A 22,111-nucleotide genomic window follows, 5' to 3' on the forward strand; every position below is an offset into this window, starting at 1 on the left:
TCTTGCTGCATCAAGTCTCAACAGGATGAAGCTCAGCTACTTTCTACTATTATTTCCCTGTGAATTTTTGAGTGTGAGGCAGACTAAATGTGTTCAATGTGCTCAAGCCTTGCATGTGTCTTTGTGGAGATCAATCTGCATATTCTGTTTTTTCCAAACCAGCCTGGAATAATCCAATATGCAAGACTTGGATAGACCAGTTACACTGAAGTCTGTTCCTCACATTGATCAACATGGATCTAGAAAGAGATCTAGAAAGAAAAATCAGGGTACAGCCATAGTAAATATGAACAGACTTGTGCCCTGAGTACAAATCTGGAACTTCACTTTTCAGTATTATAGTTAACTGACCTGTGAGTTTTTCCAGAACATCAAATCCATGTTTCAGAGCAATGATATCAAGAAAAGAGACTGTGCCGTCTTCAAACCTAAAGAATGGAACAAATGAGGACAGTGAACAAATCATGCAGTTATGGTACAGACGTTAAGTCTATTTTGAGAGTTATTATTTTATATTCAGTGGATCTAACTCGCAGAGTGGAAACTCTTCTTTTAGGGATTAATCTTCCAGTCTTGTAGTGTCCTGTGAAGCAAAGGTATATTCTTCAAAGTTACAGAGGCTCATATAAACAGTTGCTTGCACAGAGGAAGTTGTATTTTCCCCCTGCATGGGCTACTTGTAGGTTTTGGATTTTTAGAGTAATGAGTAACAGTTATATCTTATAAGATAATGTCCCAAGGTCATAAGTTACCTTCTGACAATGTCAGAAGATGACAGGAATAGGTGAGGAGACAGGTGGAGACTTTGTGTTTGTCCCCCAGCTTGGACATGATTACATCTAATACAATTGAGTTAAAATGCAAGAAGAGACGTTCCTTAACTGGAATAAAGAGGAAGATACTTAACAAGTCTCTCTCCATGGGCTCCTCCTGGAAATTAAAAGTAACTGACCTACAACAAGAGTTCTACAGAAAGGTGAGGCAAAGCTTACATTCCCTACCAACATCTTTTAATAGAAACACCAAATGGAAACAAAAATGCCGGATCTGAAGAACTACTACAGCCATTCCCACGGTTCAGAAGGAGAAGGTGCAGGTCCAAGGTTGGGATGTGCTCAGGAAGTGGTGCTCAAGAGAATTTCAAAGGGGCAGAAGGGACACAATATCAAGCATCCAAATACGTTTTATTTAGGCTTTGTGTGCACCACAGTCCACAAGTTTTAGATTTTTATAAACTTGTTCCATCACAAAGGGGAATGCAGAATAATGCTGACAACTGATGAAGTCAAAACTGTACAGAACTCACTATCAAGTAAGGCTGAACCTGGGGTCACAGCAAGTCTTTAAGAAGGAGGGAGCTATCTCCAGAACTGTAACAGTTAATGCTGGAAATGAACCCACCAGCAACAACCCCAAATCTCATGGTTCAAGTTTAAAATTAAACTCTGACCATAAGGAAGAGACCTTCCCAGTAACCTAATGTTCCTTGATTCTTTCTCCGAAAGGGCTGATCATGTCCAGACTGGATAATGACTGGACATCATGGAGCACAACATAGGCAAAAATACTTTACATGCACATATAATAGAAAAAAAATAGAGGATTTTTTTTTTTGCTGGATGTATTGTTTTTCATAATGCATGTTAAAAGTTTTTGGTGGCACAATAAATATGTATTGTGAAAAGGCTCAAAGGTTAAAAATGTCAGACTTTAAATGCTTTTTCTTTAATAAAATAAACCTCAACAGAATACCATAATAGCTCTCACTTCTACAGTGATTTTTCTTACTTATCTTCTATTTTTTTTTATAGTTCTCAATTTAAACACTGCAAGTGACACTGTCAGGTGAAGGACATATAAACCTTCCAAAAATATTTGGTATAGTTCTACACAAAAGAACAATGCAAGAGCATTGTGTATATATGGTAATACGTTCAGAAGAACAGATAGAGGCAGCAAATAATTAAAAACCAAGTGGCAAGAGAAAAGTAGTGGACTGCTACAAGGATGAATGGCCTGAAAAAGACTACTCATGCTCACGTACTTCAGCACAAAATAGGCCAAAGAATCCTCCTTAGGAATTTCTGAATCTTGCCTAGTCATAATAAACAGTGAAGTCTATTGCTCCTGAACTTCAGGGAAGAAACCTCGCTGGTTGTCAGTGATGAAATTTATAACGGTCACAGGAATAATTTCACAGAGACCTGTGGACCAGTATCTGAGGAAAGCAGTACTCTATCAAAAAAGCCTAGAAAAACTGGGGGAGGAGGAGAAAGAAGAGATAAGGCAGAGGCTAACAGTGGTTTTGGAATTAAATGAAGAAAAACATTAACAATTTGTACTGGTTGCAGGAAATGTCGCAGTGGTCCCACACAGCTGCCAAGGAGAGATTACAGGGAATTGACCTGCCCTGCTCAGTTACTGGCAATGGCAAGCAAAGCAAATCAAACACTGGGAACTAAGGACCAGAGCAGACATTGGCACTGAACCCATCAAGAAGCCTGCACAACTCTCAACAACCTTGTCATTATCAGAATAGAAATGCACTTGAAATGTCAACAAAGGTGCCAGCCCAGATCTACAAAGGCCTCCGAATCTTACCTAGAGTAAAAGGGGAAGCGAAAACTAGATTTCTGTTCATTAGATGTGATTATTAACTAAGCAGACAACTGCAGTACATCTCCTGCTAAGTAAGAGAAGAGATGCATGAACCATGTTACTGTTCTAAGATCTTACAGATTTTCATGGAAATAGCCCAAAGCTTGGGAATCTCTTTGCATTCAGAAATTAAAAGAAAAAAGAAAGCAAACACAATTGTGGGTTTCTGATGAAACATCACACTCCAGAACAGCACAACTGTTATGGCAGTATATGCATCCTGCATTGTTTTGTCAGACCCATGTTATTTATTCTTTCTGAGTCACCAAAAAAAATATGCCTGCTGCAAGCCCCATTGAAAGAACTAGAAGCCGTAAAAGAATTGAAAATAATGCTACAATTATCTGCTCAAAGATATGGACAAGACTGTCTTTTTACAATTTAGATATGGAGTATTTTGCAACATTCCTCTCATATTTTGTATGTTCATATGGCCCCCTCTATTTCTACGCTACCAGCTTTCCATTTCTGATAAAGCAAGCACTAATATTTCTTATTCCTATAATACATATAGTTAAACTGCTTGCAGTGTACTTGACTTTCACATATATTATTCAGATTTACTGAACACCTGATATGCAATTTCATGTAAAGCTGTCATCTCCCCCATATTTCCAGCTACTGAATTGATAATTTTGCTTTATCCTCAGAAAAATTTACAGGTATCATCTATAAATTCTGATATTTAGAAAATTAAGACTTAAGTGCTATTGCAATTTTACTTAGAACCGCGGCAAAATATGATGCTATGAAGGGTAGCTATTCCCCTCTTGCAGCACAGAGAGCTCTTTCCCATCATATTCTACTGTATTTTGTATTGAGAGCAAACATGCTCCTTGCATTGTAAAACATTGACTTCAATGGCTACTTTTATTTTTGATGCAATTCATGCTTCAAACAAATTGTTTCCCCACTCAATGGCAGTTCCAGTGTCAGAATAATCAGTTTAGGATGAAATTCACATTCATTCATGCTGGTCTAGAAGCCATTTCCAGAAGCAATAAAGGTTTTGCAGCTGATAATGTATAAAGGACACTTACAAAGCCTAATACTGCAAAATACCAACCCAAGAAACAACAAGCTTATCTCTCTTATCTAGTTCTTATTATAATTGATCCCACTTAATCACATCTGGGATGAGCTCAATTGGTTAGCTGATTGGTTTTGTGAAAAGCTGACAGCATTTCACACCAACCTGCTATCTGGCAAACTGGCTAAACAGCTCCTGGCACCATGTAAAACAGAGCAGCCCACCTAAATCTGTCAAGGAGTTATGAAGCTGATGAGCTGCTTTGCTTTTTCCAGTCACACAAGACCTCTGTTTCTAGACGCAGCAATTTTTCCTATGAGTCATGAGAGAAGACTACTGCTTACAGAGAGAGGTCCCACCTCTAGTGTCTGCCTAGGGCTGGAGATAGGCTACTCTTTCTTTGAGCCCTTGTTCAACTGGTTTTTGTGATACTTCTGCATATAAATGTTATTTTCTGAAGCCACTATCCCACATTTCAGGGCAACAGAAACAAGGAAGGAAACTGTAACCTCTTGGGTAGTTTGAGTATGTCCTCTCCTTACCCTGGTCACCTTTACATGGAAATACAATTGCAAAAGTCATGGCCTTGACAGATGTGATTGTAAATAAAGTGCTTAAGGGCACTTAAGGGCTAAACAAACAACTCATGTTTAAAGAGAGGACTTATCAGTAAAATTTTGTGGAAGACAAAAATATTACCATGAAATTGGACAGCACTGACTTAAGTCAGGAGTCCAAAAGGTCCCTCAAGACCAATCAGCCAATGCTGACGTGGTGAAATACTTTGCATAATGTAACCTATTCTGTATATGGAAAGTATACATGGCCTGGCTTTTAGGTATTTTGGGTGGGAGCACCTGTCTCTGGATTCTGGGGAAGCTGACTTTCTTAGCAGGCAGATGAGAGATTCAGCTGATTGTTTTCCAATTAATTTGCCCAAAGTAAATCCAGACACAGAACCAGTGCATGTGTGCAATTTCTGTCCAGAACACAGCCCAGAGCTTTGAAACTTTGACAAAAATCCCATCACAAGGTCAAAAATATTCCCGCTCATTTGAGAGCATTGCTGAGCCAATGCAAAGCACAGTGAAGGAGCACGGTGGGGGGAACATCACTGTCAGCCAGCTTCTACTCTCCTTTACACCAGGGTAATGACTCCATTTAGGTCAAATGAGCAGAAGTCATTCCTGAGTTTCTAAAGCAGGTAAACATGAAACCAAATCCACAGAGAAAGCATATTTCTTGAATAAGCTGCTTTTCTTTTCTTTTTTCTTCTTCTCTTTTTTTTTTTTTAAACACTCCTCAAGAGTGGAGCTGTCCTTTGAAGTGAGATGTTACACAAGTTCCTTTCATCTTTTCAATTCATTTATTTTCATCTAATTAAAAAGTACAACAATACAGAGACTCTTGGTATGCATTTAAATGTAGTTCATTCAGATCCTATTTCTCACTTCTCAGAGATATTCTGTATCACCTCCACATGAAACAACTGTATTGGCAAATTTAATTTTTACATTTTATACACTTACCTGTTTATTCTATATTGACATTTGCTGGAATCACAATAGCACCAAGAGTATACAGTGTCAAGTTCATGGCTGTAGGAACAGATTGTTTTTAGTCCCATTAATGTTCTAAGGTTAGTATTTGCCATCTCTGATATTAGCAGGGGAACAGATCTTAATTGGTCTCACTGCTTTCCAACATCAAAACCCAACATTTGCAAAAGCAGCTATATTTGTTTTGCTTTTCTTTAACTGAAAAGACATCATTACCAGTCTATGTAACCTTTAGAGCCCTGTTCTGCTCTTTAGCACATCTGTCAGCTCCTCCTGAGACCAAGTTCACCCTTTCCATGGTGTTTGTGGCTCTCCAGAGGACACGCACCCCTTGCTCTGGCTCTGTCACCCACAGATGATGCTCTTCATTTTTAGCAATATGCCAGTTGTCTGTATTAGTCACTTTCTTAACTGGGTGAAACCCTGGTCCCATTAGCACCAACAGCTGAATTTTAAGGCAGCATCATGCCAGATCAAGCATTTATCCATGGGCTTTTTGGTCCTCTGCTAGTAAAACCTTTGAAAGAGGATTTGATCCCCAGACCAGTAACCTCAGGTATGCACTCCCTTTGGACTAAATATCTTTGTGTCACACGGTGCCTGCCACTGAATCAAATAAATAAAACTAGGAGATAGACTGTTGTAACGGCCATGTAGGCTATCATTAAACTACACTTTGGTAATAATCCAACTTTTGCATAAATGCCTGCACAAGGGTGTGCTACAGCATGCCAAGAATTTAAATGTTAGGAGGGCAGTAATAACTTGCAGATCTCTGAATAAGACACCTACTCTCAAGACTTCAGCAACTCCTTTTTACCTCTGTTAGAGGCACAATACATGTTCATGAGCGATGATTGTTTCTCACACAATGAAAGGAGAAAGCTTATCCAATGCTCAAAAATATTTATAGAAGAGCTTTGCCCATAAGCATTTAAATCACTCAACAATGAACAAGTTATATCTCAGAGATAACACACCGCCCCCACCAATCCCTACATGGACCCCCCAAAGTCAAAGAATAATGAAACTATTTTTTTCTCCACCAGAAGAGGCATTGGTCACAAACAACCCCATACCACATTTGGCCAAAAGTTCCCTTCCAAATTAAAAAAATAGGCCAATGTAGCTTCTTTGCACTGATGGGGTAGAGGAGGAGAAACAAAATAATCTTTCTCTTTAAAATTCCACAATGCAAAGGGGTAGCTCCTTGAGTTATATTAAATTTAACTTCTCAGGAACATGAGGCCTGTTGGTTAACTGGCCTCAAAGAATGATATGTTCAACTATCAGCTAGTTAGCTTGCGATTTATACTCGCTCATCTTAACTTGTAACTTATTAATGTCAACAAGAACTCCATTAAGGTGCAATTTAGTGTGAGCAAGTGTATTGCAAATGATTTCTGTATCTGTCTGAGTATTTAACATTTGATTTGCATTATACTCCTATGATTAAATATCAATAATCCAAATGTTCACATCTCTGCTTCCCATGGGAAGGTAATATCCAGATATAACCCCAGGTAATAGTTAAAGTGAGCAATTTGCAAGGTGTATTTGCATAAACTGTTCACTGATCAGTTATGACTAATGAATCATAATAAAAATTCAAAGCCCTTTCGTTTTTCTCCTTAGGAGGAAAGAAAGGATGAAAGACATTCTGGAGATAAATATTTCATAGGCAATAATCTGACCAGCTGTAATCATTTGTCCATGTTCAGAATAAACAGATTTGTTTATTTCCTCATGAAGGTTGAGATGCAATCTTTCATCCTTAAAAGGTGCATTTGGGGATAAAGAATAACTTTGTAACCAACTACTAAAGACAAATCAATTTAAAATTTGGCAGACAAAAAAGGCTCCACTCGAACATGAATTTATTCTTAAAAATACATATGTAAAAATACCACCATCTAATAATGTGTGCCAGAGAGACAGACCCAGATCAATGACCTCATATTAGCTGATGGAGAAAAATGCCTATGATTGCTTTCCAATGGGTGGCTCCATTCTACAGAAAGGTCTGTGTCTCACCAGACAGGGTTACTGCAATGCATAAGCCTTATTTCCACTGCGGATAAAAGTGAATCCAGCAACCCTCCTAAGCACCTAATTTTATCAGTTGTGGGGATGAAAAGACTTCTCTGACTCCATCTAGAAAGCTGCTTTCTCTAGCAATAAAAATTTTTTCCTGGGCCAAATTTTCAGAGGCAATGTATACCCAAGATTACCAGAATTCATTGGGAGCTGTGAAAAAAAACCAGGTTCTTCACTATTAAGTCCATCATGTTAAATCATTCCGTGTCAAGCCACCATTTGGGGCAGATTTGCTTTTTCTTCATGGCAACCTGAAAACTAACTTAAAGAATTTCAAATGCTGATACTGTCGGTAAGACAGAGGCTCAAAATGTGCTCATGATAGTGCTACCATAAAAAAAAAAGAGGACAGGGAGTAAGGGTTCTCAACAGAAATTATTGTTTTTGCTTTAAGACAGGAAGTTAAAAAATAAAAAGAAATAGAGACTTTCTGTCTTTCTCCAGCACCATCTATTCTATTAGCTTTGCAAATACAAAGAACTATGGAGAAAGTTCCCATCTATACTTTTCTGATGTAGCTACAAAACAATCTAAGCCAAAACTCACAGGGAAGTGTTTCTTGCAAATTTTGTCTTTAACATGGCTTTAACATGACTGTGCACAGTCTCCCCACATGCCATATCTTGCTAAATTACAGTGAACCTTCAGGTCTAGATCTTCTGCTTTCAATGAAGGAAGTGTTGAAGGCATCACAGGACAGCTGGACTCTGAACCACACGTCCATACAGCAGCTGTCTCCACGGGAAACTGCACTTCTTAGTGTCTTTCCACTCATCACTGACTCAGATAAAGCACAAGTAAGAAATAATTTTCTTTTTTATAAAGCAGAACAAGTATTAAGTGGATGTCAGAAACCTTCATGCATGTGCTGAATATTTAATAGCTGTCAGCAAAAAAAAATATTATCAGTGTTTTATTGTCCTTTACTTCTAATGTGAATGTTCATGTCTGTGGAACTGCCCGTAGTCGGTGGCATATGCCAACTACAGGTAATAACAAGTAGTAATCAGCTATATTCAGTTGAATATATGATATATGTACCAACAACACCTTGTGTATTCAGAAAAGCTGGCAGCTTGATAGGACTGGCATTATTAAATTATTATATTAGCTACTTTGCATGTTGAGACCTTTGTGGTAACAGTAAAATTGCCAAAGCAGAATGAGAAGAGTCAAAGGAAGACGTCAGCTAATAAGGCAGTCAGCTAATAAGGTATACATGCAATGTTTTTAGGCCTAGGGGGTGCAGCCAACTAAGACTTTCAGAGGGAAAACAAAACATATTCTTTCTGCCTCACTCTTACGCTTGAAAAAAAATTATTACATAATAAGATATGCTACACCAAACCAGGTGTATCCTCGCAATCAACCATTCTATTGCAAAACCTACCAAGATATCTTTGCACTTTGGGACCTCAGAGCTACTATAACATGCAAACCCTGTCCAATTTCTTTTTTCATTTTTCAGTGTCGTTATGTGGCTTGCTAAGACTTTGCACTATGCTTTGAGGTCAACTGGTAGCATCTCACCCATAATAGGATAAGGACAGGGAAGTCAGACAAAGTAAGGGAACTTTTCTCCCAAAGACCTACTTTGACTGGTTTGCCAAATTTGGTCTGGATATTGGGAGTTACCAAATTTCCAGAAAACTGAATTCACAACAGTACTGAATTAGCAAGTATTCCTAATTTCTCACTGTTTTAAGTAGTCTGCGGCTTATACTGCAGAAAGCCAAGAACTCTTTCCATGCAATTGCCTCTCCTCTTCAACAGTAGGGCAGTGGTGGAGACCTAGGAATATCTTGTGCTCATGCCATAAACAAAGGGAGCTGCTTCAGCTCCCACAGGTGTCCTGGACCTGCACTGATAAGGTCAGTAACCAAAAGAAGTTCTGGAGGTCTTCCAGTCATCTGAGCCCAGAAGAAAGGACCATCTCAGCTAACAATTCCTTCAAGGACTCAGGAAAATTCTGGTATGTTACCTGGTGTTGCCGATGCTTGAAGCAGGGAGCACGGAGAGATGACTCCCACCTTTTGCTTGGACAGAGAAGAGCATGAGCCAAGTAGATAAGAAAACAGCAAAGTAAGGAAACAGCAGAGGATTTGGAGTATGTGCATCAACAGAGAAACGAAAAGTTTAATGTTCATAGAGTATTTGTTATGAAAGAAATATCATCCCAGCTATCATCCACATAGAAAACAGGATAAGGAGTGGGTGAAAAAAAGCAGAGATGTTTATAAGCTAAGACAGTGTATGTGGGTTGCCAAATGGATTAGATGCTGTGTAGGACACTTGACATTAGTATGTGGTAGAAAAATAATCACGGACAGAAAACATGCTGAAGAAAACACAGAAATACAGAGAGATGGTGGTGAAGAAAACAGAACTGTTCTGAATTGAAATCTCTTTGCTGAGATGTTCAAAACAAGCAGGACTGGTTGCTGAGATTCTGCTACAGGCCATGTAGCTATGCAGGAAAAAACATTTTTGGGTAACAACAGATACTTTTTTTATCACTCTCACAGAAATAAATACTACCTAAAATTTCCTACAAGCAAAACCAAGATAACTGAAATAGTTAATTATTCTGTAACATCGGAGCCAAATAACCCCCAAAACTGCTACAAATAAAATAATTATCAAAAAAACAGCTTTTACACACAGTTATACAGAACACGGTGGAAGACTTTGACTGATAGAAACCCTGGTTAGAAAGATTACAAGTTTATGTGGCATAGACAGATAAGCAACCTCAAATGAGGTTTTCAGTGTGATCAGGGCAAAAGAAGATATTAATGAAATTACTTGGTCAGGAAAACTGAACTGAAGTCATCAGATACTTAGATATAGAGGAAACCTAAAATTACTTGAAGTGGAAGTTCAAAAATGTATGGAATTTGCAACCCAAAAGAATGAAAAAAGAGAGAAAATGAACTTTTAGAGAAAGCCTCCAGCAATAACCTGCACTAAAAAAAACCTCTGAAGAGAGATTTTAGCACTGCTCATAAAAACTGACATGAAATCAAAAAAGGTGCTGCTCAGTGAAGGAAGCTACTGTTGGAAAGGCAGAAAGCACAGGGATAAAGTGAGAATTCCCAAGAGCCAAGCCCTGACAAAGCAAATTAAACTGAACAACAAACTATTCTTTACATAAAATCAAAGGAAAATATAAAGAATATATAATAATACATATAACAGATAATGAAATAAGAAATATAAATAAAAAGAAAAGGACAATGATTGTCACTCAATAAGCAAATAGCTGGAAGAGGAAAAAGAGGCTGAAAACTAAATGAGTACTTGGCTTTAGATTTTAACAGGGACTCTGATGAAAAACATAGGTCAGGACAGGGTGACTCACGGCTGAAAGTGTGTGGAAAGTGTGAAAATTGAAGTTATTTCAACCGGTGTGGAAACTCACTTTAAAGGTTTTAATGTACTTGAACACAGGCAGACAGACAAACTATGTCCCAGAATAGTAAGAAATTGGCATGAAAAACTCCCAAGTCCAATAACAGAGGCCAGTAAACATATTTGTCAAATCAGGAATGGAAAGCAGAAAACACATTTCGACTGAAGAAAGGGAAAGTGAGTGATCCAGGAAACAACACATCTGTTAGCTTGACCTCAGTGTTATGTACGTCCTGAAAACAAGTTCTGAACAAAAGGACAATTAAATGAGTAAATAAAAGCACGTTCAAAAGCACCATGGCTTGTGCCAATGGAGAATCAAGTCCAGAGAGGCTGCCATTTTAAGAGCTCACTCTTTTTCAAGGCAAAGGAAATGCAGAACTAATTTATCTGGATTTCAGTAAAAATTACCTCTAGTGCCATATGAGAAGCTATTACAGAATAAGGATTATTAGAAGTGTGTTAAAGTAGGATAAGAAACGGTGCTGAAAGGGGAACTATCAAGCTAGAAAAAGGTTACTTGTTTAGTTCATCAAGCACTGGTTTTGGGACAAGTATCTCTTTCAGTAGTCTCAATAATGAACCTGGCATAAAAGGTAGGAATATGAAGATAAACCGGGCTGCTGAAGTAAAATCTGGAGATTATCAATGCAGAAGATGGGGCTGAATATTGTAAGCAGTAAGAAACAGACAATATTGAAAACCCTAAAAACAGAAACAAGATTAAATGTATAATATGCTATAATGTATGATAAGAACATCATCATGCATAAACCCTATTATGCAGTTAGGGATTACTGACATTAACTTCTGCCATGATTTGGAGTGGTGTCATCCGAAACATCAGATTTATTAGTTAATCAAATCAGTTATCAGCCATCAGCATCACAGAAAGGAAAACATGTTAGGACTTACAGATAGGAAAATATTAACACCATTAATAAAGATCTGATGAGATTTTCTGTGGCATACTGTGTATGATGATCAGAGAAAAGGAAAGCCCATTTTATAAAAGTCTTCAGTTCACTTAGCATGGAAATTCAAAGCCAAGTAGAATTGTTCTTGGTAGTTCTAGAGATGGAAGAGGTAGGGGGGAAAAAGAGCACTTTAAGCTACAGGACAAAATGCGGATAAATGCACAAATAAAGACTGCAGATTAGAAGTCGTGTGTCCATCCAAGATATGAGATTATAGAACAATTTTCCATCAGGAGTAGGAGCAACAAACCAAAGCCAACTTGGTCTTTCTCCCCTGTGCCAAAGGTTTCCTCCTCACTCTGCACACAGGCTCAATATAAAGAAGGGATTATAGAGTCTGGGTGTCTTTGACAGCAGATAGGTTGATTACATGACCCAGAAGATTTCTGGCCTTCCGAAGAATCCAATAAATGGAAATGCCAAAACAGCAACTCCTCTCACTTTACGAAACTGCATATAAAAATTACATAAATACAGAAGTTAATAACTTTGGGAGGCACTGAAAACCATAGAGTCATTTCTCCTGATTTCTCTCTGACCAAGTCGGTTCCATTTCACACCCAATCAAAGAGGCACTGTCTTTCACATCACTTGTATAAAGAGATTACTGAAACAAGAGCAAAAGAAATGCACCTACAGCAGCATGCATGTTCTACCAGCCTGATGGTATGGCATATTGACTAGTTTCATATGCTTCCAGTAAGGTGATGGTGGAGAGGAACAGAAAGATAATTTCATTTAGATTAATTGTCACAGAAGTAAAAGGTGATCACGACAGCCGTATGACTTTGCAAAATGATATTAACACAATAAAAATGAATATACCCACTTCCATGAATGTTTTTTTTTCACATAAAAGCACAGAAATTCTCTGTGCCTCAATCATACCAGACACAAAAGAACTGTCAAGAAAGGAAAACTGTAAAGTGACATAGTAATAGAAAATACTCATTTGAAAAACTCAACATGCACCATACAGTAAGGCATCTATTCACTCTTATCAGTAAGAGCACTTTCAAAATTGAGCTCTCAATGACTGTATAATCCTCCTGGTTGGAAATATATTAAGTATCTGCATATGGTACAGAGAGTGTAACAGTAAGTGCAAGACAAAACGGCTGTATGCAAGTTTCACAGAATTGCATGCCCCATCACACAAAAATACATATGTTGTCTATAAAATCCCACCAAAGTAGAGTTTCTCGCAGTTCACCCACTGAAGACTAAACCAGGGCTGAAATGAAACTAATTCAGCTCTTCCACGACTTTGATGGTTCAGGTACATTGCATAGATATTTCAGGGACATTCAGCCAGGTATCTGAGGCTTGTAAAATGATAGGCAGTGAAGATGGCTGGTATGAGTAAAAATATCCAACAAAAGAACCAGCTGAGGTTGTTACAAATATAAAACTGCCTCATTAGACTTGCTAACCACTGGAGAGAACTAAATATGGCAGAAAGCAGGCACCTTTGCATGCAGGGAATTCATAATAATATACAGAGGAAAGTGTAATCGCATTTCCAAGTATGTTTAGTACTATACAAGTAACGAAGTGCTTTGCAAAAACAGAGTCTTAGAAAGATAGCAGAGGAAAAAGAAAATTCACATTCATTGAACTGTCATGGGCCCTGACGCAGCCAAAAGGGCACCGTGGTGTTGTATCACAGCGCGATGGTAAGCAGCACACAGCATGCAATTTTAGGGAAATACAGGAAGCATAGCAGTATGAAGCCTAAATTACCACCCATCCAATATTTTGGTGGTAGGAGGAATCCATGATTTTAAATTTAGTTCAATGCCAATCTTCTATGTCAGAGAGAAGAAATTTGGGATTTCATACTGTAGTCTCACGTGCCACCTTGAAATGACACAACCAGTAGGTCACCAAAAAGTTTTGCATTCAAAACAATTATTCACATAATGAATTCCAAATGTATTTCAGATATTTTAATCTCTTAATATATGTAGAAAACCCCATATAAAACCTAATAAAACTTGTCAGGCCATTGAGCATTTTGATATATCAGAAGACTTCTTTCTTCCACCCTCCTTCTCCCTATATGTTAATGTTTGCTTTACTGGATGTAATTACTGAAAAAAATCCAGTTGAGATTAGATTTCAGTTATAATTAATGATGAATGTGTCAAAGTATTATGATGTTGTTTATCACACCGCTTGCAATGTAATTTAGTGCAATAATACTAAGACTTGCTATGTGACAGTTATTTAGCATTTAAGTCTTCTTAAGATGCTCTGCAGAGTATCCTGAATGTTAACTATGGGAAGATTATTTTATACAAAAGCAGCTTCAGGCAAAATGTAGTGACAAGTTGTGAGAGCCCAGCAAAAGCTCTTAAATCTTATGTCATCTACAAGCCGAAATATAATAATTAAACAATCTAGACATGTTGTAAAGCTAATGAGAAATCCAAAGGATAAAATTAAAAAATGACATTAATAGGGCAGCTTAACCATATGAGAAAAAAAACAGAAGTCTTTGTTCTTTCTGATACAATTTCTGAAAAGGTATCTTCCTTTTAAATGTGCGCATACATACAAAAGATTGAAACCTAAGATCCTGGGGGCGAAAAAAACTGTAACAATTTTGGATGCTACAGACAGACAGCTCAGGGTATTTTAAGGTAAGTCTTTGCCGTCCCCGTTTGTTTAGTTTGGTTGCTTGGCTTTGGGGTTTTTTTTGTTTTGTTCTGTTCTCTCTTTATAGCCACTAAATTTTATTTTCACCTCAGACTTAGTTCTAAAGTATTTTCTACTCTCAGGGGATCCCTTTTGAGAATTCCCTTGTATGCCTGTGAATCCTGGTCTGCTTCTGTGATGAATGTGCAAGTTTGCCCTGAGGAGCTGTGTCCCTGCACAGCACAGAGCTGCACTCAGCAACCTCAGATCTGAAAGTGATAGTTTTACATGCGTTGCCTGTGACAATTAAACAAAGGTAACTGCTGCTTGTCTTTACCAGGAAAATATCAGGCATGGAGGGAAATAACAGAGAATATGTTCATTTTTTGTGTGCTAGTGTGGTTAAAATGAAAAATTTTTAATGCTCGGTCTAAGACTAGATGAGAAGTCTAGTTTAAGAGAAATTTTACAAGTATGTAGAAAATAATTACTTTTTGGGATATCGTTTTTAAGCTGTGACATGTCAAAAACTCATATTTAAAGTTCAAACTTTACAATGGAATTTATTTTGCTGTAATTTCTCACCGTGCCATAGCATTCTGTGCACATATGCCATGCAACGTACAATTTACCAACGTGTTGTCATTCCATCCTCCTAAACTCAGATGTACTTCTGGGATGACTCTATCCTCTGATTAAAAAGCACAGTTCTCAAGTTTGTCTGAAAACAAATTAAATACTGAAAGTGCTTACAGCTCAACTGAGACATAAAATACACAATTGTTCATTGAGTTCTGCCATTCTTGTAGAAACAATTCTAAAATGTCATTACTTCAGTATAAACCTATAAATAAATAGCATTAACATCTTGTTGCTATGTCTGAACTGCAAAAAAAACTCCTATCTGCAATTCCTTTTCAGTTGTAACCTATTAAAATAACTGACCATTTGCGTCTTTCTAACAGCCATAATCTCTAGATTTTAGGTTGTCTAGAAAACTCTTTTTAGGGTATTTTGTGTCTAATATTGTGTATATTTTGAAGAAAGGATATATATACTGATAATACACTGCTTAGAACTGCATAATACAGTTTTGCACTTACTGAAATTTTTAAAGCTACATTTGTTATTGGAATTCAGTTCTGCAGATACCATGTTTAATAGAACTTGACTAATGTTTCTGTTCAATTAGCTATCATACCATCTATTAAAATTCTGGTGTTCAAAGTCACTGGAGCCATTTCAAAGGCTCCTTTGAGAAAAACAGAATACATTAGTGAGGTAAGTGGAAGATTTTCAAGAGGTACAACATCTGATATTGGCACATCCATCATCACAAAAAGCTTGGAAAATTTTAAGCTATGCAAAAAGAATCAGCATTTTCCACCACCTTCTGTCACCACAATAACACATGCAAACGATGGAGAGGACTGAAGATGATATTGATTACCCATAGAGATGGATATTGATTAACCAGAGAAATCCTAGTAAAATTTGACTCTTAAGAAGCACTTGGCCCCAGACCTGGAGAGCCTGGCTGCTCACTCAAAGGTGAGCCCCAGAAGTGTGGGATTGTTCTAATCACACCTCTGCTAGCAGCAGCAAGCTCTGTAGGCAAATTGATCAAGGACTGTAATTAGAATTTGTGACTCTTCCCCACCTCCTCCTCCCTGTGCCTGCAGGTAGATGTCACCGAGTAGAGGGTTGTGCAGGTAGGCTGAGAAGGAGTCCACACTGCTTGCTTCTGCTGATAGCACCCATGTCTGCAGAGGGAGATGGTGCCGGAGGGGTTTTCTGGAGAGACTGACAGGGACACTGCTGGCTCCCATCATGAGATGTCCTTATGGAGCACTGGTGCCTACCTGCAAGTTCTTTGTCTTTTAGATCTTGCACTTTCCCCTGGTTTCAATAGCTGCCAAGCAACCTGCTATGTTGCCTTTGCTTGCACTTTTTCCTCAAAAAGATTGAAGCTACTATTTTTGATTTTAAAAAAAGCTAAGGTTTTCATCAATGATAAGGGAGTCATCTTGACTTCCTTCCCTGCTTCTGTGCAGATTTGTGGCACTTGGTTCAGTTTATGACCAAGATAAATCCCTGCGAACCATCCATTGACGTAGAGAAACGTGACTCAAGTTGTTTCAAATTTATTTCCTATATACCTGCGACATATACATCCTCAGTGTTTATGCTGATCAGAGTAAATTGGACACTTCCCAAACAACAGCTCAGGAACGCGTTCAACCATTCAACTCAGCCAGCTAGCTACCTTGCATCACTCTGCACAGTGGGTCAGCTCAATGCTGCTAACTACCGTTAACAGGTCATAAATTAACACCATGGACATTCCCATAAAGAGATGATAACGAAATACAAGCAATGTACATTAAACTAAATACATCTGTAAGTTTATTATCTCTGTTTGCATGTTTTCCTCAGTCACTATTTAAAACCAAATCTGACTGAGCTTTTTGCATTGCTCACATACAAAGATAAATACTGCTCTCCTGCTTTGTGAAGGTGAACTGGCGATTAAAAAGTATTCCCATTTTGAGATATTATGGGTTCTATCTTCAGATGCTGGGAAGAGCTACTGATCTGCCAACTAATGTCAGCGTTGAATTTCAGAGTTTAACAGAGGCTGGAGAAAAAAAGTCTGCAGCCACTTTCAAAAATTGCACTAAACAGCAGAGATACTTATCCTAAATTCAAGCAAATAAAAATTCATGGAACTCAAATAAGAAAGATGATCCAGATCTTTCAAATCCTAGGAATTTCCTTTAATCATGGGCTATTACTCCTTTTTGCAGTCAAAGTACACTACCAGATTGCATACTGAATAATGAACTGCAAGTAATCAGTATTAGGGACATCTGAGACACAAAGCTGTGCAAAGAGACTGTCTAAAATCAGCATTTCATCTGGAATAGGACAAGAATTCCCTAAAGCAAGTAGAGAAAGAGAAAATATTTAGTCTCAGAGTCTCTGAAAAACACAATTAACATGACTGTTCAACATGTGAGGATTGCTTTAAGTATCAAGGGACTGCTTGAATGCAACATAAAGAAGATACCAAATAACACCCATTATAAACAACAATACTGCCATACAGACCATGCTGTACATAGCCTCTCCTAGTCAGCAAACTGTTTATCATTTGGGAAGCATGTGAGCAGGTAACATGGTCATGTGGAGCACTTTGGGTCAGGAGAAGAAACAATGGTGCACCACTGAGCATTTCTTAATTTGTAAGATGCAAAATAAACAGCCCTTTCTTTTCTAGATCACTTGTTCTCCTTTGTTTTTTATAAAGGGCTGATGAATCCTTCCAAAGCAAGACAGTGTAGGTGCAGTTCTTCAGGTACCTACATACTTTTTGATACAGCCTGATTAGCTCATGGCTAAGAATAGTGCCAAGAATTTGCACTGCTCCCCCTCGGAGACACTGAGTCCTCACTCAATGTTCTGGGAGATTTTGTGCTTCTCTGGGAAAGCGTCTTCTGTGTTTAGAAAATTTCCAAGTTAGGTAAAAAAATCCAGAAGCTATACATCTCTCTTACCATATAAATACAAATCAACTAAGTTTGTCCAGGTATAGATAATTTATATTTAAGGAAGTAGCATTGTTAGGAGCAGTCTCCCTAATCTAACTGAAGATAAACTCCACATTAGAAAAAAATATCTTCATCTGGGAGTCTGGTTTTGAAGTTGAACCAGCTGAACGGCATTATTTTCCGGTGAGAAAGCATGCTGATAAAACCCTTCATTTAAGTAAGATATGTCATAGAGGACAGAAAAATCCATGTTTACTTCCAATACAGTCAGCTAAAATCTCATTTGTCAACAATGAACACATTGTGGCAAGAGGAGGTTAGAGATAAACTAACTTTAATATAGCATAATTATATATAATTGTAATTGTACTGGTAATTATTTTTCTTAATTTGAGCCTTTATCAAATGGCTGAGGAAATATTTATAATGTAATTGTTATGCACACTGGCACAATCGTAATTCACACTGCAAATATAGGGCATTGTCTAAAGCTTTTCTTAAGAGTCAAGTATAATCAGGGGGCTGCAAAAAAAAAAAAACCAAAAAAAACCAATGGAGTGAAAACAGAATAATGAGTCAACATTTAATTGGGATAATCTCACAAGGAAGATCATAAAAATGTAAATTATAAGAAAAGCCTGCAGAACTGTCACTAGTTTTCAGTCTGAACATCAATGTTTTCTACCAGTGCAGGATTTGTGCAAACAGGATTATTACTGATGCATCTCATATATGCCAAGAAGGTTTTACTCTCTTAGGATGCTGCTATAAGGCAACGCTAAAAGGGAGAAGACAAACTTTGAACTTCTCAGTCATAAAGAAATTCTCATTTTAAATGGTAATTAAATCACCAGGATGAAAAGGACTCAGGGTTTTATCACTTTGGTGGCTATATTTTCCCTGCAATCAAGGAAGTAGTTGAAATAAAGATATTGAGACAGAATATTGGAAATAGTACAAGGTAACACTGTCTTCTCGGATCTGTCCAGAGACTGCAAGAAGACCCAGCAGGGATCTGAACTTCCAAACTTAATTGGGGCCATCTAGATACGTACATTATTAAATAGAAATAAACAAACATTAAACACCGTGCCTCACTGAATTTTAGTTGCCTGAGGTTGCAGAATCAAGTTAATCTTTGAGTGGAAGATGTTTTCTAAAAATCAATCACTAACCTAGACAGTGTTCACTTACACTAGGTATATTGAAATAAAAAGACTCCCATAGTTCTAAAATGATACTGCTAACGGTATTTTTTTCTTCCTTTTAGTATTAGGGTTTATTCAAAGGCATAATACAAAGGAGATTATCTTACTGTGCAGTTTATCTTAATGTCATGCAAAGTCTGTCAGAAAAGTAATTTTTCTCTTTTTCACTTTTTCTCTTTCCTTTTTTTTCCCCCCCTGCAAACAGAAACAGATGCCAAAGATATTTTCCCCTATGGAAATCAGACAAATGGTACTGTCATTGCTTTCTTTTTTTCATGCAGATTTGTAATGCATAGAGTAATTATATCACTATGGGATGTCAAATCACTGTTGTGTATGAAGCCAGAAAGTGTCTGTTGCAATTGATAACTATGTGTTACAGTACAAAAGAAGTTATAGTGTTCTTTGTTTTAAATTTTAGAAGTGAATTTCATCCCTACATTAAGGCTATTCCCTAGAAATTAAACTTTGTTAGAATTCTGGTTTTGGCTTAAGGAGAAATGCGCAGGAAGCACAAGACGGTGTCTGGATGTTTATTTATTTTCAGGGGAGCACGAGGAAAAGCCTGATTTAATCGTGTCTAAACTTTTAAGGCAAACTCTATAGAGTTAAACAGATTTCCCAGCTGTAGTGGTTGCTCCAATAAAATAGATTAGTGCAGCTTATAAGACTTGCTTCACCTGTATTTTAGACTATCGTTGACTACAACTCCCATGTCCCCTGAGTCCCAGGGGCAGAAATGTGGCTGCACGCTTGTGGCTACAGTGCCGTGCACAGCCTGGGCTGCAGACACAGTCCTAACACTGCTTGTGAAATGAAAACAGCTTGGTTCAGTGTTTGGGTTTTGGCCTCTTCCCCAAATGAAAACTTTGGATTGGAGATCCTGTCATGTACTTAGGTTTTCAGTGGAAACTAAACTGGCACAAGAACAGTATAAATAATATTCTCCTATTAACATTTTAAAAAGCAGTGTATGCCTGGAAAGTTACCAGTGAAGTGATCAATCAGCTGTTATCACAGCAAGAGTTAAGCTTTACCATATTTACTCTGAGGACCCCTAAAACAGTTAAGCCATTATAGTTTTACTGAATTGATACACTGATGTGTTCTGTAACATCAGGTTCTTCCAATGTTTTCTAAACTTTAATCTCTAGCTGTAATCAACACGCACCTCAGCACAGCCCAGAGGAAAGGTGAGGAGGAGGCACGGATTCTATTTTTACTTTCTGACAGCAAGGCAGGGCAAGTTGGCCAGCAAAATTAAAAACAGTCAGGAACGCAGCACTGTAGCTATCACCCACCCTCCGACGGTGCACACTGATCAGTCTATTGGCCTGGCCACTGCCCGAGACGCTGCTTGTCCAGTCAGAATTCAAGGCCAAGGCTGTAAGAGAGGGCTAACATGCAGGACTATGCAGTGGTCTCAGGTTCATAAGGAATCCAGAAACTAATCTGTCACCACACATGGGGTCCCATGCCTCTGTTCGTCTGGATATTAGCTACAGGCTTTGATTTCCAGGAGGCTCGGAGGAAGAAAGGGTTCTTAATTTAAGACAGAGGAAAAAATATTCATCATGCAATACGCTGCATCCATCCCTATGGCCTAGGTACTGTTTGGTCAGTAATTCCATGAGAAAAGCCACCAGGAACATACTCTCCTCCTTGTTTGTGTGTATGGTTTTCCTTTTTCTGCATGTCATTTGCACCCTGAAAATGCATTGGCAGTGTAATTTGTGGACATGAATACAGTGAGGGAACGCTACTCTTCCTTCAGTCCCTTCAGGATACCCACAGAAGACCAATTTGACAAACTTGTCAAGTATTTTCACACCTTTTCAATATGTCACTATAGATTTAAAAGTATCTGAATGAACCCCACATGGTATTTAATGATGGCTGGGCTTTCCTTGTTAAATTCTTTGCATACTCGAGGGAAAAAAGTTTCAGAAATCTTAAATTAATGGATTATTAATCTTTAACTTGGGAAAGCAGCAGAGATAAGAAAAGTTTACTTAAATAAGATGTTCTGCTGAGAATTCTTATGATCACATAAATTTTTAACATTCCTGCGGCCATTTAAATTGCTGAAGGTAGATCTCGTTGGTTGTTAAAACTGCTTCATTAACTACAAAATGATCTCTTCAAGATTCACATTCCCTCCTTTAGCTCATAATTTAAATAAACCAGGCTAGAATAAGAAATCTTCCTTTATCTTTGACTCACAGTTCTGATTGCCAAGCATTTGTGTTCATCAGACAGGAAGGGAGATTAAACAAGAACTTATTTAAGTACTCCCTGCATGGGAGAAGTATGTGTTAATTTACATTTTCTTGCACATGAAGAGCTGAAGTAAACCCCATATTTGCTATACTTTAGCTGTAGTTTTACTGTAAGTTTGATTCATCAAATAATATGAATTCCTGAAAATTTCATACAGTTGATGTTAAAAGGTAGCACAGCCATTAAGGTACGCATACTATTACAGTAAGGACCTAGTGACAATATTAATAGCATGCAGGCATTAGAGAAATTTTTAGAGAACACAATGAATATATCTACATTCTTACATATATTTCATTTAACTGAAGGCTGTGGGTGTGTTCATACTGTGAACATTAACCTTCATCTACTTTATTCCATAATAGAAAGATTTACAGAAAATAATTAGGATGGCTGCTGCAAACTGACACAATAACAACTTAGGAGACCATTCTCCTTTAACAAGAGAAGCATAGTACAGTTTGATACATGTTTTGCATCAAAGCTGAACACATCAAAATGTCTCCTTGGCTGGAGTTAAAGTTTTACATCAATTCCACTAGTAATGCTTACCCGTGCTCTGTTGTGAACTTAAATAATCAACACAGTTTAAAGAATACAAACAAGAAAATGAAGCTGCTCAACCTTGTTGGAAATGCAATCATGTCATTAAGGTAAAAATTGGCTCAATTTTATCCTATTAATCAAAACATTTTGCAGA

At 37.7% G+C, this 22,111-nt stretch overlaps 1 protein-coding gene across 1 annotated transcript in view; it reads right to left on the reverse strand.

Moving 5' to 3' along the window:
* Positions 1 to 22,111, reverse strand: part of MOCOS (molybdenum cofactor sulfurase) — a 136,689-nt gene that overhangs the window by 98,042 nt on the left and 16,536 nt on the right. The window contains exon 4 of the mRNA XM_010193826.1: positions 352 to 428. Within this exon, the coding sequence (XP_010192128.1) occupies positions 352 to 428 (77 nt within the window). The remainder of the gene's footprint in view (positions 1 to 351; positions 429 to 22,111) is intronic.

This window comes from Mesitornis unicolor, unplaced genomic scaffold (assembly GCF_000695765.1).
Source record: "Mesitornis unicolor isolate BGI_N332 unplaced genomic scaffold, ASM69576v1 scaffold4961, whole genome shotgun sequence".
Taxonomy (NCBI): Eukaryota; Metazoa; Chordata; class Aves; order Mesitornithiformes; family Mesitornithidae; genus Mesitornis; species Mesitornis unicolor.